General features: G+C 40.7%; 1 protein-coding gene across 10 annotated transcripts in view; it reads right to left on the bottom strand.

Annotated features, from left to right (window-relative positions):
* The window catches only part of RERE (arginine-glutamic acid dipeptide repeats), a 498,077-nt gene that overhangs the window by 56,155 nt on the left and 425,444 nt on the right, over positions 1 to 16,478 (bottom strand). For all 10 annotated transcript variants that reach the window (XM_073603026.1, XM_073603030.1, XM_073603029.1 and 7 more), the window contains 3 exons: positions 15,803 to 15,902; positions 6,113 to 6,211; positions 2,085 to 2,165 (listed from right to left, as the gene is read on the bottom strand). In XM_073603026.1, coding sequence (XP_073459127.1) covers positions 2,085 to 2,165; positions 6,113 to 6,211; positions 15,803 to 15,902 — 280 coding nt within the window. The remainder of the gene's footprint in view (positions 1 to 2,084; positions 2,166 to 6,112; positions 6,212 to 15,802; positions 15,903 to 16,478) is intronic.

The following is a 16,478-nucleotide window of genomic DNA, read 5'->3' as shown; positions in this document are numbered from 1 at the left end:
CAAAAATATACAGTGAGATCTCACCTCGTGGAGTTTCAATGATCATGAGAATAGTGAGGAATCAGTCAAGAACTACACAGGAGAATCTTGTCAATGATCTTAAGGCAGCTGGGACCATAGTGATCAAAAAAACAATTGGTAATGCACTACGCCGTGAAGGACTGAAATCCTGCAGCACCCACAAGGTTCCCCTGCTCAAGAAAGCACATGTACAGGCCCGTCTGAAGTTTGCTAATGAACATCTGAATGATTCAGAGGAGAACTGGGTGAAAGTGTTGTGGTCAGGTAACACCAAAATCAAGCTCTTTGGCATCAACTCAACTCGCTGTGTTTGGAGGAGGAGTGCTGCCTATGACCCCAAGAACACCATCGCCACTATCAAACATGGAGGTGGAAACATTATGCTTTGGGGGGTCTTTCTGCTAAGGGGAAAAGACAACTTCACTGCATCAAAGGGATGATGGATGGGGTCATGTACCGTCAAATGTTGGGTGAGAACTTCCTTCCCTCAGCCAGGGCATTGAAATGGGTCATGGATGGGTATTCCAGCATGACATTGACCCAAAACACACAGCTAAGGCAACAAAGGAGTGGCTCAAGAAGAAGCACATTAAGGTCTTGGAGTGGCCTAGCCAGTCTAGACCTTAAATCCCATAGAAAATATACATGGAGGGAGCTGAAAGTTCGCGTTACCAAACGTCGGCCTCAAAACCTTAATGACTTGGAGAGGATATGCAAAGAGAAGTGGGACAAAATCCCTCCTGAGATGTGTGCAAACTTGGTGGCCAACTACAGTAAATGTCTGACCTCTGTGATTGCCAACAAGGGTTTTGCCACCAAGTACGAAGTCATGTTTTGCGAAGGGGTCAAATACTTATTTCACTCATTAAAATGCAAATTTATAACTTTTTTGAAATGCGTTTTTCTGGATTTTTGTTGTTATTCTGTCTCTCACTGTTAAAATAAACCTACCATTAAAATTATAGACTGATCATTTCTTTGTCAATGGGCAAATGTACAAAATCAGCCGGGGGAATAAAAACTTTCTTCTCTTACTGTGTGAAATCAAATATATAAAATATTCTATGTGCAAAAGAAAATTGATAGTGAAAAATTGTAAAAATATTAAAATATGAAAAACAAGTCCAATAGCAGTCCTCTTTAGACAGTGAAGAAAAGATGTGATAATTGCCAGTGACGTCCTAATCAAGAAAAACACTGCGAGGTATCCACCACTGTGTCACATCAGACCCGCTCCCATCAGGTGGAAAGTCGCATATATTTGCCTACCACTCTCATGGTTAGGCTAGTAAGCCGTATAGAATCAGTAGTTCAAAGATTACTTAGTAAGCCAGTCCACTTCTCCACAGTTCCTTGTAGTACAAGTACATAAAAAAAGAAAAGTGCCACTAGTTTAATATTGTCAATATTAAACTAGTGGAGCCTTTCTTTTTCATGTACCCATGGGTTCCTTTTCTACAAGGAACTGTGGAGAAGTAGACTGGCTTACTAAGGAATCTTTGAACTACTGATTCTTATGGCTTACTAGCCTAACCACGAGAGTGGTAGGCAAATATATTTGGTGAGTTTGCACCTGATGGGAGCGGGTCTGATGTGACACTTACGGTGGTGTATACTTCACAGGGTTTTTCTTGATTAGGACATCACTGAGAAGTATCATCACATCTTTTCTTCGCTATTTAAAGATGACTGCTATTGGACTCTTTTTTTCATATTTTATTATTTTTACAATTTTTCATTATTTTCTTTTGCACACAGAATATTTTATATATTCTATTTCACTATATTTTTGTATTGAACACTGAATGAATTAGGTGTTATTGTTGCTCTACTGTGAATCTTGCTATATATGCACTTTGGTATATATCTTATTTCACTGGTTTTGATATTTATTGTTATAAGTAGCAGCATTGGTTGTTTTTTTCTTGATTACATTGAGCACGGAGATCACTATTATATAAATTACTATTTCCTGTAAATAAATATTGTAAATTACATCAGGCTGAAACTTTTGCTTTTTGGCAAAATGGGAAAATAATCTAAATATCAACAAAACCACTGACCGTCTCTTTATTGGGCAGCAATTCTTTCCGAATCCTGAAAAAGTTCTTTCCGTATTGCCGTAATCCTTTGATGAACCGTTTCTGTATTATCAAAGCAGTGAGTTAGATGTTCAGATCTGAAATGCTTTTACCACAACAAAGAAAACCAGTAACCTGATAAAGATCAGCTTATAGAAGATTTAAAGCCGGCCACAGATGGGTTGCAGGAAAGAAAATCGCTCTATTTCCCTATCAAGTCAGTATTGATGAGGGAATCCCTCCCGCCAAGCCATTGTGTTGTCCCGGGGGGGAGCCAGTGATTATCGCAAGCGGCTATACCAGCCGCTAGCAATAATTGCATATAAAATCTGACATTCAGCCTGCCCATACAAGCTTCGAATCTCGCACTCAACACTCCCAATAAAAAAAAGTAAACTGTGTGAAGTGCTGAAATGGCACATCACACCACCTATTCACTGCCTGGCAAAATGGACACCAGCATGCACAGACTGTTTTAGCACATGGCTGATGTGAACAATCCCTCAGACATTTCAGGGTGGGGTTGTCAGATTACGCAATATAGCACTGAAGAAAAAAAATACAACAGCAATAACCAAGCTCAATCCTTGATTAAGTAGAACAGATACTTTTATTTATGTAAAAGCCCTGGTCTTCAAAATGATAATTTTCAAAAAGAGATCTCATCTGAAGCCATGTTTAGTTGAGCAAAGTTGTCAGTGGATTTACCTAAAAGCACAAGTTAAAACCACATCACAGCATAAAAACTATGAAAGGATTTACATAGTTACATAGTAAAGGATTTGCACATTTTATTGTAGTTGTCCCAAAGAATAAAATATATTAAGTTAAAATAATTTGTCCTTGGGTGGCATATCAGTCATATCAGTTCTTGGACCTTTTACAGCATGGCACACTGCGGCTATTTTCAGAAGTAGAACATAAAGCTGCCATCACCTCAGCTCCGTCCAAGGCTTCTAAAGACCCTATCATGTTTTATGTGCTGCAGTACTTTATCTGTCTTTTAATTTAGTGATGTGGATATATTTTGCTGAGAGCTCTGAAATGAGATTTATTCTACCAGGTGTGACCAAGTGTCCTTATAAACAGGAAACAGCTGCTACCGACTGTTCCTTTTATAGATAAAACATGTCTTGTTGACCATGCCTCATCATGAAGAGCCACCATGCATACACTAAAACCTCCACCTTAAACGTGAGAAGCATTTTTTATCCATACTGTAAAAACTAAGAGTGAATTAAGTGCATAACCGGGATAACTTCTAGCCAGGACAATAATTTGCTTTCAAACATTTGGACTTACATGTATTGCATACTGCCTAAACCTTGCACTGTTGCTACAGGCAGTACACTTGCATCCTATATTTCAACAATTAGAGGGGTTATCATGCCACAGTAAAAAGGAAGAACAACTCTGTTGCCAGGCTTGGTTATTACCTGCAGGAGTCATGCTTAAGAAGGTGGGAGCCAGTGTATGGTGGCCAACTCAAAATGCAGCATTCACCTGTTACTGCCTATATTCCAACCTATAGTTTTTCATCGTCACAAGGCCACTCTAAGTATCAACTCATTTTACAGAGTCAAGAGATCAGTCCTGCTCCCCTCAACCTTCTAAACCTCACTGCTGGCCTATCAATGTGATGGTCAACCTCACTTCCCAATATTGAAACTTAGGAGGTGGTACGGACAGGCTCTTGACTAAAGAAGCTGTTTCAATATGTGCACATCAGAGATCTGAGGAGCCCAGGCTGTATGCACCTATAGGTGTGTAAACACTGATGTTTTTGTGCATCTGTGTTTATCAGCGCATGCCCATATGGCTTGTTTTCCAGAACGTGAAACTTCCACATTTGGGAACATGTAGCAAATGTGCATGCACATTCTATGGCTGGCTGCACCCCCACCTGTGGCTCTCTAGGGACAAGTAAACGCTAGGCATATTGATGCCTTAAAAAAATAAATAAATAAAAAGCATGTACCGGCCAGCCGCCGCAGTTGTACTGCGCAGAATGGCACGGCTGGGCGAAACAACGTTATATAACATCACTTCACCCTGTGGCCACTACGCCGCCTGCTCGCCCACGGAGCCGATGCGATCACCGCCGGGCTTCCGCGATCGCTCGGGGCACACCGAGAACCAGGATCTGTGTGTGTAAACACAGTTTCCGGTTCTCTGAGGGGAGAACAGACAGATTGTCTGTTCATACAGAGGTCTGTCATCTCCCCCCTTCAGTTAAAACACACACTAGGGAACACAATTAACCCCTTGATCGCTCCCTAGTGTTAACCCCCTTCCCTGCCAGTGACATTTTTACAGTAATCAATGCATTTTTATAGCACTGATCGCTGTATAAATGCCAATGGACCCAAAAAGGTGTCAAAATTGTCCGCCATGTCGCAGTCACGATAAAAATCGCAGATCGCCGACATTACTAGTAAAAAAATAAACAATAAAAATGCCATAAAACTATCCCCTATTTTGTAGACGCTATAACTTTTGCACAAACCAATCAATATACGCTTATTGCGCTTTTTTTACCAAAAATACGTAGAAGAATACATATCGGCCTAAACTTTTTTGGGGGGGAAATTTATTATAGCAAAAAGTAAAAAATATTGCATTTTTTTCCAAAACGTTTATAGCGCAAAAAATAAAAACCGCAGAGGTGATCAAATACCACCAAAAGAAAGCTCTATTTGTGGGGGGGAAAAAAAAAAGGACGTCAATTTTGATTGGGTGCAAAGTCGCATGACCGCGCAATTGTCAGTTAAAGTGACGCAGTGCCGAATCGCAAAAAGTGCTCTGGTCAGGAAGGGGGTAAAATCTTCCGGGGCTGAAGCGGTTAAACCAGACAACCACAAAAATTTGTAATCTGTCAGCTTTAGGCCTCATGCACACTGGACGTTAAAAAAGCGTTATAAAAACACCAGTAGCTTTGCAGTGGGTTTTTCCAACGTTTTTGCAATAGCGTTTTTCCGCGTCAGTGTTTTTTAGCATTTTTTTTTTTTTCTGACAAAAAAAAATATTTTTTTTTCAATGGATCAAAAAACTCTGGTGAGCCACGTTTTTGAGCGTTTTTTTTTACATTAGAGTGTTTTTACAGCTGAGAACAACTGAAAAACTCCTCTCAGAACCCACTAGTTTGTTTTTTTTTTTTTTAAACTGCTAACAGCCCATGTGTGCATGGACACATAGGATAACATGATGGGGAGTTTATTGACTATAGAAAAAACCATCTGAATACAAAAACAGCTGCTTTAAAAACATCCAAAAACGTCCAGTGTGCATGAGGCCTTAAAGTAGAACTAAGGGCAAAACATTTTTTTTATTTTGGAAAGAGAGAGTAAGGTGGAGCTATAACCCCTGTAAGATTTATTTTTGCCATCTGTGGAGATGCTCCTTCACTTCCTGTCCCATAGCCAAAAGAGGAAGTGAGAGACGATCCCTCTAGTCTAGTGTGAGGTAACCCCTTCTGGTCACTAGAACTGCTGTTCCCATAGGATGATATCCCCACTATTGCTGTTGGACAAGTCAAAATTTGTGTTTTTCTTTTACTTTCACTTTGGATGATAATGGTAAATATGACCAATACAGGAATGAATCGCCCTAACAAGGGTACAGACCGCAATAAAAACCTGACAGGTGACCTAATCCCTTTCCACTCCATCCAAAATGAAAAAAGTTTTTTTAGTTATACTTTAAGATAAAATGGGAGATCCACTGTGTCTGTGCCCACATACACCACTGACAGCCTTGACAAAAGGAAGGAGAGGAATGGTTCTCATTTCTTCCATGTGTTTGACTGTTGGATGCACGGGAACCAGATACATTGCGTGTCCCTTACCACACCATCTCTGTAACTACATTGGGTTTATGTTAACTGTTCCGTTCAAATGCGATCCATACATAGCAGAGATCATCTTTCATAGTTCTGGACATGTTTATGACTGCTTTTGTACACGAGAGATCTGACGAAGCAGTGTATAAAATACATGGCGGCATTTCCTTACCACTTCATCTTCTGTCCAGCACTTCTCTATCAGCTTGGGAACTGGCTTCTTCACTAATCGTTGCAGCGCCTTCCCAGCATCATAGTTGCTTTCATGTAGCTAAATGGAATGGAAGAAAAAAAAAATCAGTTTGTACAATTAGAATAATATGATTCTGATGTTTAATATAGTGAAAAGGACACAGAAAAATAATTTCTTCTTAAATCTTACCTTAGGTTTAAAATAATAAGAAACCTCCAACAATTATTTTAGCTCATACAGGCCTAACACATTGGAAATAATTTCCTTAACCTGTGTCCCACATTCCTTTCAATCAGTCACTAGTGCATGCACCTGTGCTTATCAGAGACTGAAATTATCTGCACATAGAAATGGGTGCGCTCAGCCAGCCAGAGATACAAGTAAATAAACGTAGGCCACACTGTTCTCGCCAGAAGCCCTACCCATTAACACTTGTAAACATGAGCTCAAGTTATTACATTTTTAAGGGAACCAGCCACTACAAGAAACCAATTTTTAAACTGTGATCACTGTGCAGGTTTAAAGATTTATTTTCTGCCAATTTACTTTGGCTTTACTTAACCACCTCACCTCTTGAGGATTTTACCCCCTTCATGACCAGGGCATTTTTAATTAATTTTTTGCTATTCAGTACTGCGCTACTTTAACTGGCGATTTCGCAGTCATGCAATATTGTACCCAAGTTATTTATTTTTTTTCACACAAAGATTTCATTTGGTGGTATTTGATCACCACTATGTTTAATTTTTGCTCTATAAATTAAAAAAGACCAAAAATGTTGAAAAAAACAACAATATTTATTACTGCTATAAAATATATCCTTTAAAATCAAATTTTGTCATAAATTTAAACCAAAATGTATTCTGATACAGGTCTTTGTTAAAAAAAAAAATCCCAATAAGTGTATATTAAATTGGTTTGTGTGAAAGTTATAGCGTCCACAAACTATGGTGTATATATATTTGAAAATTAATAAACTCTGATGTACTGACAAACTGATTTTTTGAAGCCCTAAAATGCCAGGAAAGTACAAATGTCCCCCAACTGACCCCTTTTTAAAAAGTAGACATTCACACAAGCCTCCAAGATTCTGAGTGAGCGACTACTGAACTTTTCAGGATTTTATTCTTAATCTCTGTAGCTGGTTAGCAGGGTCACGGGGACAGAAAATTCAGGGTCAGGCACAAGTAGCTTGGTTGTGACTGGTCCTCTTTACCCTATCGGCATTGACCATCCATCCTCTGAACAAGTGTGAGTATGAAGTGACCCAGAAAGCTGATCACGTTTTAATACTACAGACCAGATCACAATCAATGCTTTGAAAAAGATGGATTTCCAATTGTCTGCCACTGTGCAAGGTCGCATGGAACATTGATCACCTCCGGCCAAGTGAAACTGTTTGGGCATTAAACTTTATTGCAGTAAACCAAAACAATTTTCAGGTCTTGCACACAAGAAAACAAACAGCAATGGTTGTAAATAAACAGAGATTAAAAGAACACCATAAGATACAGACAGACAGCTCATTACTGCAGCACATAACCCAGAGAAAACAACAGATTATGGATCAGCTAGGCTTTGCTTGCACAGACATAAGCATCTCTCCTGCCTCATATCACCAACAGACTGGATACATTTTTGACACTTCAGAGCAGCAAGCCGCAGACGTGCAGCACGCTCTGACATCCCCTTTGCTCCCCCCTGCTATGCGCACAGCCAAGGTCCAGTTGCCAAAAACAGAGCAGGAGACATGCCTCCTCCATCTCCGGAGTCGAATGACAACTCACGCAAAGAAAGCAAATACCAAAATCTAGGCTTCTTTCAGTCAACGAATGGATAAACAGCACGCAAAACAAATTCCCTGGAATTCAGTACACTGTAATGCCAAAAAACATCTACTGAGCACTCTGCAAAACCTGTTCATGGAACAAAAGAGCAATGACCAACACATATAAAACCGTTTGTTTTACTAGACAGACAGCGGTGTAAAAAGCAAAGCAATCTCTATAAAAGAATCAGAAATTATCTCCTGCTGTGCCAATTCCAGTAAGTAAATGGTTGCTATGGGATACTGTATGCTGCACACTGTCACTGTCTGTTACTTTAAAAACATACATATATGTGGCTGTGTGTTGAGTGACTCTTGGGGATCATGCAGGTTTCAAGCAGAACTAAATGTAAAAAATTACAAAAAGGCAGGCTTTTTATTACAGAGGAGACATGCAAGGTTTCTTCTGCAATAAAATACACTTATTGACCTGTTTGCAATGCCCTGTAGATTGTACACCGAGCTGTGCAGCTTGGCTTACATTGCGGCACACTACCAATGTGCCGGTATGACTGTACTCCTGGACATGTCCAGGAGTGATGTCATCCCGTGCCAGTCAATCAAGACGGCCTTAGACTGGCACCAAGAGAGGGTCTTCATGGGCACCAGACTGTTGAAACTAAGATAAGTATTTTTACCTTTAGTTTTGCTTTAATAAACTTGTGAAATTGGGCACTAGGACTGGCAATACAACATTATATGTCAACTGTCAGCCTGCATTCACAGAGCACTTTCATAAAGCAACAGACCCACTTCCCTTTCATGTTGAAACTACTATCTGTCCAATTTATTTTCTTTTTCATACCTAAACAGGTAAATGAGGTGAGACGAGAGTCCTCCCATCATAAGTAATACCTCCTTCATTTTAGGAAAAAAAAAAAAAAGCATTTCCCACATGTTTCCCCTGTTAGTTGACACAAAGTGTCTCAGGAGCATGAAGAGCCCAATCTATCCCCTAACCACTCTCCGCTGAGCACTCACAATGCCTAAACCTAAAAACCTCATCACATGACTCTACCCCTGGTCACTCACAGTTTAGTGCTGCTTGTTTCAATCCCTGCTGCTGCCACTTTTGCTGGACAGCTGGATCTGCATGTAAATGTAAAGAAACATGAATACTATACTAAGCAGCAAGACTATATATGAATATGCACATGCATACTTGTATAGGCAGAGCATGCATATTTATACTCGGCTGACAACCTTGGCACTAAGCTTATGTTTTGAAAAATGGGAACTGAAGGTAAAATCCAACCCATAAAAACATATAAGGAAAGATTTATCACTGAACGTGTTAGGTTGACATCAACGGGCTGCAAGTCTCCAATATAGTGTGTGTCTGACCCATACAAGCACTCATTACTGTCCCTTACAGATGCAAGAAACAGTTTGATAACCATAAGCAATATGCAAATCAGGGACCAGGGGAGTTCTTTAAGGTGCCCTCACCTGGCAATCCAGCTTATGAAATAATAAAACAGACTGTGGAATTAACTTGATTAAGTAAATGGTGCTTACGTGGCATACATGGTCTCTGAAGAGTGGGCCTGGTGGTTATCAGTTGATCTATCCAAACCCTGATTATTCCCTTTGCCAGAGACCATGTGACCGATCCTGGGCCATTGGTCACGTGACCTGCCATTGAAAGGAGCAGGAAAGGCATTTCACTGAGCTACAACATTTGCAAGTTTGACTGTACAAGATTGTCAAGAGAGTGACAATTGTCAACTTTCTATTCTGGGGGCCCTCATTGACACTCTCGGCTCCTCTTCTGTGTGCGCCATCATAGCAAGTCACTTGCTATGGGGGCACACCAATGGGCTCACTCCCGAGCTGGGCTGTGTGTGTTCATAGACACAGAGTGCTACTCGGCCCCACCCCTGCTTCCACCTCCGAGGATTTGATTGACAGCTGCAGGAGCCAATGGCTACCGCTGCTGCCTGTGTGTCCTGTGAGAAGAGGGACACAGAGTAGCACTGCTGAAGATGGGCACGTTTTTGGATTGAGATAGGTAAGTATATAGGGAGGTGGGGGAGCTATACAACTACTGGGACATTTTTTTTACCTTAATGTAGGGAATGCATTAAGGTAAAAAAAACGTCCTGCCTTTAGAGCCACCTGAAGGTTTCAATTGAAATATAATATATGTTATCTATTTTAATTCTGCAATAAAACTTTACCACAATTTACTAAAGTTACACTAAATCAGAGCAAATATTGGAAAAAATATATATATTAGCAAGCACAAAGTGAACACGCAGTCTGATGGCAGGTACAGTCATGTAGAAAATGCCATCTGCAGCCAGTGTGATCTGACCATTTCCTTTTCTTCAGTGACACAGCTGGAAGGCTTCTTGGTTTTATAATGAACTGTATTCCTAGTCTCTCACATCTCAACAAGGCGCTGTATTCTAATTTATATCTTCAATTACACTGCATACTCCGTGGATGGCTTCTCTACTTCCTGGCTGAATGGGGGCAGGAGAAGGTGGCTTTAGCAACCTGTGTTTCTGTAATGAGTTATTACGTTCCTATTTCCACACAATACAAAGAGGTTTCAGACCTGCTTAGCTTCATGGAGACAAGAATGAAACTTTCATATTTCAAGAACGAGTGAATCTGTAGGAATAAATTATCCCAAGACTCCAAAAATTACATTTTGCAAAGGCAGGAAAAACAGGTTTACAGTGATGCCGGTGATAGCGTTAGCAGATAAGGGAAGCAGCATGACAGATGGGGTGTATTAAGCCATGGTATTAGTGTCATGTCGACGGATGGGATGCTCCTTAGCCAACTGGAGACATTATCCCCATCAATGCAGAATGTATGACAGGTCTCCTCAATGAATGCTTTAAGGCTATATGGGCAACATTATTTAAAGGGCCACAGAGGCTTTTTTTTTTAAATATATGGTCCTCACTTTACATTATTATATAAGCAAGCTTTTCCTGTAACTCAATAACCAGTTCCAAGTACATATGTTGAACATTTAATCAAAGCAGACAATCTTGCAAATATTTTTCTAGAGAAGCCTTATAGAATGATTTCATACAAAATGTATTCCTATATTATGAGAGGAGTATGTAAAGGCTTGATCCACCATTAAGACTTTCCTGCTGTCCAGGTACACATCACAGATAGTTTCACTTCAGCCTAGAATGGTCATGCCAGCTGGCCTGATTCTTGACACTGCCTTCAGCTTACTTTATTCACTTTAAGAAGCACACACTGGACAGAATGCCACAGTGGAAATGTCTCTTGCCGGGCTCATGGACAGCCGATCCTACTTAGCAGTGCAGCACAATTGTCCTTTACTGCTCCCTCTAAACCTAGTACCCACTATGAGAAAATCAGACGACCGATCGTTTCGTTTTCCACAAAAGTGCATATCATGATGTAGTCGGAATGGCATTGACTCGTACAAAAATTCTCGGCCGACAAAGGCAAATGTAGCCACGTACTAGCATAATAGGAGAGGAAGTGAAGTGTTGTTCTATGCTTCAGAGTATGCACATGGTTTCCTTTTAGATTATTTCTGTGCGATTACTGTACACACGAAACAAAAACCGGACATTGTGTTCACTTATAACATTTTACTAGCCTGCACCCTCAGTTTTTGTAGTGCCAAAAGACGTATTCTGCTGTCGAAAGCACTATAATAGCAAACAATCAAATAATCGGTCGATAGTTTATCATTTATAAATTTGTCTTCAGATCTTCTTATCGTGCGTATGGGCATTTAAGGCACAGCTCTTTCCACTTACATTAAATAAGAATACTATAGGATTAAGCCCCATTCACAGTTGGCCATTCTAAGAATGTGGGCAGAATCATTTTGCCTGTGTTTTCAGAAACTCAGCAAAAAGCGCAACACACTTGCAGGGCCATTATTTCTTAATGCCACCCAAAACACTTTAAATTTTAATCTCATGCTACTTGGATATTTAACTATTTGTTGGCAAACACATCCATTTGCAGCGCACTGATTTAAAAGGATTAGCGATGAGGAGAGCAACAAGATATGAGGTTCAATCTTTCAGCAATGAGACAATAAAATTCACCCATACTCTTCAGTTGGTTTATCCTGTACAGGAATTACTTGCAGCAATCTGCACAGATACTGACTGATTCATTTGACAGCTGCACGAGCATGCAATATAAAATGTGATCTTGAAAACATGGCACAGAAAGCAAATAAAAATGTACTTTCAGGTAATGTGTACAATATTAACTCAAAATAATTAGTGAATAAGAACAGAACAGCTAACACTACCTTCCCTATTGAAATAAAATATGTATGAGACACAAAGGATGTTTATCAGTGCATTGCAGAGGCCAAACCCCCTTTAGAGTCTGAATGCTGAGCTGAAGGGATCCGTGGTGTTGACTTGCCTCCATCAGCGGCTGCCTGTTCTTATTTTTAGACTAGTTCATTTTACAAATTGGCAGGTCTCTGTTCTAAGAAGACAAGCACAGGGATAAAGCACTCTACTAGCAAGGCACAAGGACAGAGAGAAAGGCCTGCTTTTCTGTGTGGCAATGTATCTTATCAGCTCCATGTATCCCTCCTCCCTCCAGTCTCTTCCACACACCTTTATATTGCTGTGTCTGTGCAAAGACATTAAGCCTCTGTGCTCCCGCTGCTGATAGCAGCTGCTGCTGTTATTGCAGAAATGAAGCTCTGGATTGTCAAGCCTGATTTATAGCAGGCCTGGAAACCTTATTGAATTTCCATAATAATAAATGACACAGCTCATCCTGTGCCCCTCTACATCACTACGGGTAGTGTATCGCTTGCTACAATCAGTATCCAGCACAACAATGCTGTAAAACCTTGCAATCGTGGAAGCAGAAGGTACACTGGGGCAGATCTGTCAGCCACTGAGACCAGTCACTTTCAAAATGTTGAGTCTCCACCGCAGGACAGCAAAAAAAAAAAAAAAAAAAAAGCTACATCAGATAAGGTTGCTCATGGCAACACATCCTTCCCCTTCCAGTCAAGCTTAATGATTGGGCACACAATGCAGCAAGCTGTCTCCATATGTTAAAAAAAAAAAAAAAAAAAAAAAACAGTGGCTGTCAGGTTTATGACATAGCAGTATTAAGATAATGATTTATCAGCTGATCACTGTCAAACGACAGGGACTACCACCTAGGAGGCAATGTGTATGGCTATGCATCTATACCTTAATGATTCAGGACCCAAAATATATTCGAGGATCTGTATAGTCTACTGTCAAAGTAAACTGAAATTATGCAGTCAGATAAAAATAGGTTCATTGCTGCAGGCCAATATTTAAATCTCTCTGCGGGTCAGTGTATTATTTAAAATGGTCACAGGACCTATAAAGATAACCACCTCACTAAATCCTTCTATTTGCAAGGATCCTTATTACCGATGTCCCCGAGCAGGCCAATGTACTCCCGATTCCAAGCAGAGCTGAAATTCAGCCCAGGAGCACTGTGAAAAGCTTGCTGAATCTTTCTGCAAAGGACTGTATAAAACTGTCTGATGTTAAAAAAACAAAACAGCAAAAGTCCAAGAAAGAAACATGGTCTAAATACATACAGTATGTTAACCAGTTTACCTGCCAATTGATTGACTCATGTGTAATTACATTCGATAGCTCTTGCGACTAAAACTGACGCTAGGGCAGCTATTGGCTACTGGCTATCAACTTCCTTATTTTAGTCCGGTCGTACGTCATCACGTACGAATCCGTCTGACTTTGGTGTGATCGTGTGTAGGCAAGTCCGTTCATTCAGAAAGTCCGTTGGAAGTCCGTCGGACCACTCCGGTCGAAAAGTCCGCTCGTGTGTATGCAGCATAAGAATAACACAGCAAAAGTTGTACTCAATCATGACAATCTATATTTAAAACATCTCTCTGATTTGTTGACAAATACCTCCCTAGCTATCTATCAGACACAACTCATCAGAATGGAAATGCTGGCAAAAGAACAGAAGGAAAATGATAAACCATTTCACCCAATACTGTACAAGAACAAGAAATTTGCTGGTATTTTACATGGTCATATTGTAGACATTTTGAACACTTAAAACAGTTTCATTGCAAAAGCAACTGAGCTGATCAAGGCAACCAATCATTTAGCAACAACTGATGGCTGTAGGTTGCCTTGATCTATTGGTTGTGTAACTGTAGGCTAGCTGAAACGGGTTGAAATTTCTAGAAAATTTGCCTGAGTGTATTGGCCAGTTGTGTGTGCACTCTTAGACCCCTTCCACACTGGCACCGCTCCGCGTTAGCGGTAAAGAGCTGCTAGTTTTAGCTGCACTTTTCAGCCACTAGCAGGGAGCTTTTAACCACCGATAGCGGCCGAAGAAAAGGTTAAATTCGCCCGCAAAATGCCTCTGCCGAAGTGTTTTGGCAGCGGTGTCCATTCATTTCAATGGGCAGGGGAGGTGGAGGAGCGGTGAATTTACCGCTCCAAAGATGCTGCTTGCAGGACTTTTTCTAACGTCCTGCAAGAGCACCGCTCCAGTGTGAAAGCACTCAGGCTCTCACACTGGGGCTGTAGGGAAGGCATTTTTCAGGCGCTTTACAGGCGCCATTTTTAGCCCTTTAGCACCTGAAAAATGCCTCCAGTGTGAAAGGGGTCTTAGGCTGACATTCACATATACAGTCGTCTTAAAATTATTTATACAAAATGTTTTCCTTTAGGTAGGATCATCTACCATTGGTTTGAGATGTATTGTCTGTTTTTCCATACTGCGAACAGCTTTTATAAGATTGATAATGGAGGCCCAGCTTAAAGTGGAACTTTAATCAGAAAAATAAGTCCAGCTAGATCACTTCAGGCTGGCCCCTTTTGTAAGTATTGATATGTAAACATTACAAATAAGTGTCTATAACTGTTTAAAATCCAGTAAAAAAAAAAAACTGTCTCACCGTGCTCTAGACATACTCAGTTTGCTCTCTATTTTTAGGCACTGTGCTGAATTTGTAGAGGCCGATTTGCTGCTGCTCAGGGGCTCCGGGTTTCAGCCTCCAGCAAGAACAATACAGCACACACTATTTTTGGTAGCATAATTCTTAATGTGGAATGTATGTTTCTAGCTAAAGAACTTTATTTTGTTGTTGTTATGAATAAAGTTCCACTCCAGTCTAGAATTTATTTTTTAGATTCAAATAACAAACATGCTATACTTACCTGCTCTGTGCAATGGTTTTGCACAGAGCAGCCTCGAACCTCCTCTTCTGAGGTCCCCTGCTGGCGCTCCAGGCTTCTCCTCTTCTCTGTATACTTCCATAGCAAGTTTCTTGCTATGTGGGGGAACAGCACACCTGTGGGCTCACTCCCAAGTTGCTTTGCCTGTGCCCACAGACACACATGTTGTGGCTCAGCCCTGCCCTCTCCTCACAGCATTTGATTGACAGCGGCAGGAGCCAATGGCTTTTGCAGCTGCCCGAGTGCCTGTGAGAAGAAGAAGAGGGGAGAGAAGACTTCAGCCAAGCACAGCGCTGGATCCCTGACAAGCTCAAGTAAGTGTTTGGGGGTGGGGAAGTGAAAAATAGTGGGGTGTTTTTACCTTAATGCAGGGAATGCATTAGGGTAAAAAACATCTAGCCTTTATAACCACTTTAACAAAAGGGTGAGTTCCACTCAATCTTTGGCAATGAAGGTTAACCAAGCACTACATCACTGATGTGAGTGACCTGTCCGATGAACAACAAAGCAATTGAAACTGACCAGTAAAAACAACCTAACCTCTACAGTGTTCACGTGATTTACAGTGATCTAGGGATGTTACAAGCTCCAGGAAACATAGAATTTCATCTAACATATCAGACAGAGCTGACAAGCTCACAACAAACTTACTGTGTTAAGTGCATTAAGTGTAGTATCATCTCGAGAAGCAGCAACGCAGCCATCTTCTGTGGATCCCCCATCACACATCCCAGCAAAGGCAGCCATACTCCTGTCAAAAGAGAGTAGCATAAATACAGTGCAATAATAAAAATGTATCAGATATTCATCCCATAGTATCTGGTGATACTTCTATGAAATGAGAGGGCCTACAGTTCACCTAAACTGTCAGTAAACATAATAATGGCAACCAGATTACAAAAAGACAATAAGAGACTGTGGACGGCACAGTGGTGTAGTGGGTAGCACTCTCGCCTAGCAGTAATAAGGGTCGCTGGTTCCAATCCCAACCACGACACTACCTGCCTGGAGTTTGCATGTTCTCCCTGTGCCTGCGTGGGTTTCCTCCCACACTCCAAAGACATACTGGTAGGTTAATTGACTTCTGTCCAAAATTGGCCCTAGTATATGAATGGGGACCTTGGATTGAGGGTAGGGACCGATGTGAGTGTGCAATGTACAGGACAATTGTAGACACGGACCCACACTCACTCACTCAGGTTGAACTGGTGTCTTTATTCAACCTTATTAACTATGCAACTATTAATAAATAGAACATACTTAAAGTGGAACTTCACTCTCTCAATCAAAATTCACTCTCTTTAATCCTTATGTTGCTAGTATTAGT

This window comes from Aquarana catesbeiana, linkage group LG10 (genome assembly GCF_042186555.1).
Source record: "Aquarana catesbeiana isolate 2022-GZ linkage group LG10, ASM4218655v1, whole genome shotgun sequence".
NCBI classification, from domain to species: Eukaryota; Metazoa; Chordata; class Amphibia; order Anura; family Ranidae; genus Aquarana; species Aquarana catesbeiana.
The sequence above is the reverse complement of the archived record's forward strand: the minus strand, read 5'-3'. Positions and strand labels throughout refer to the sequence as shown.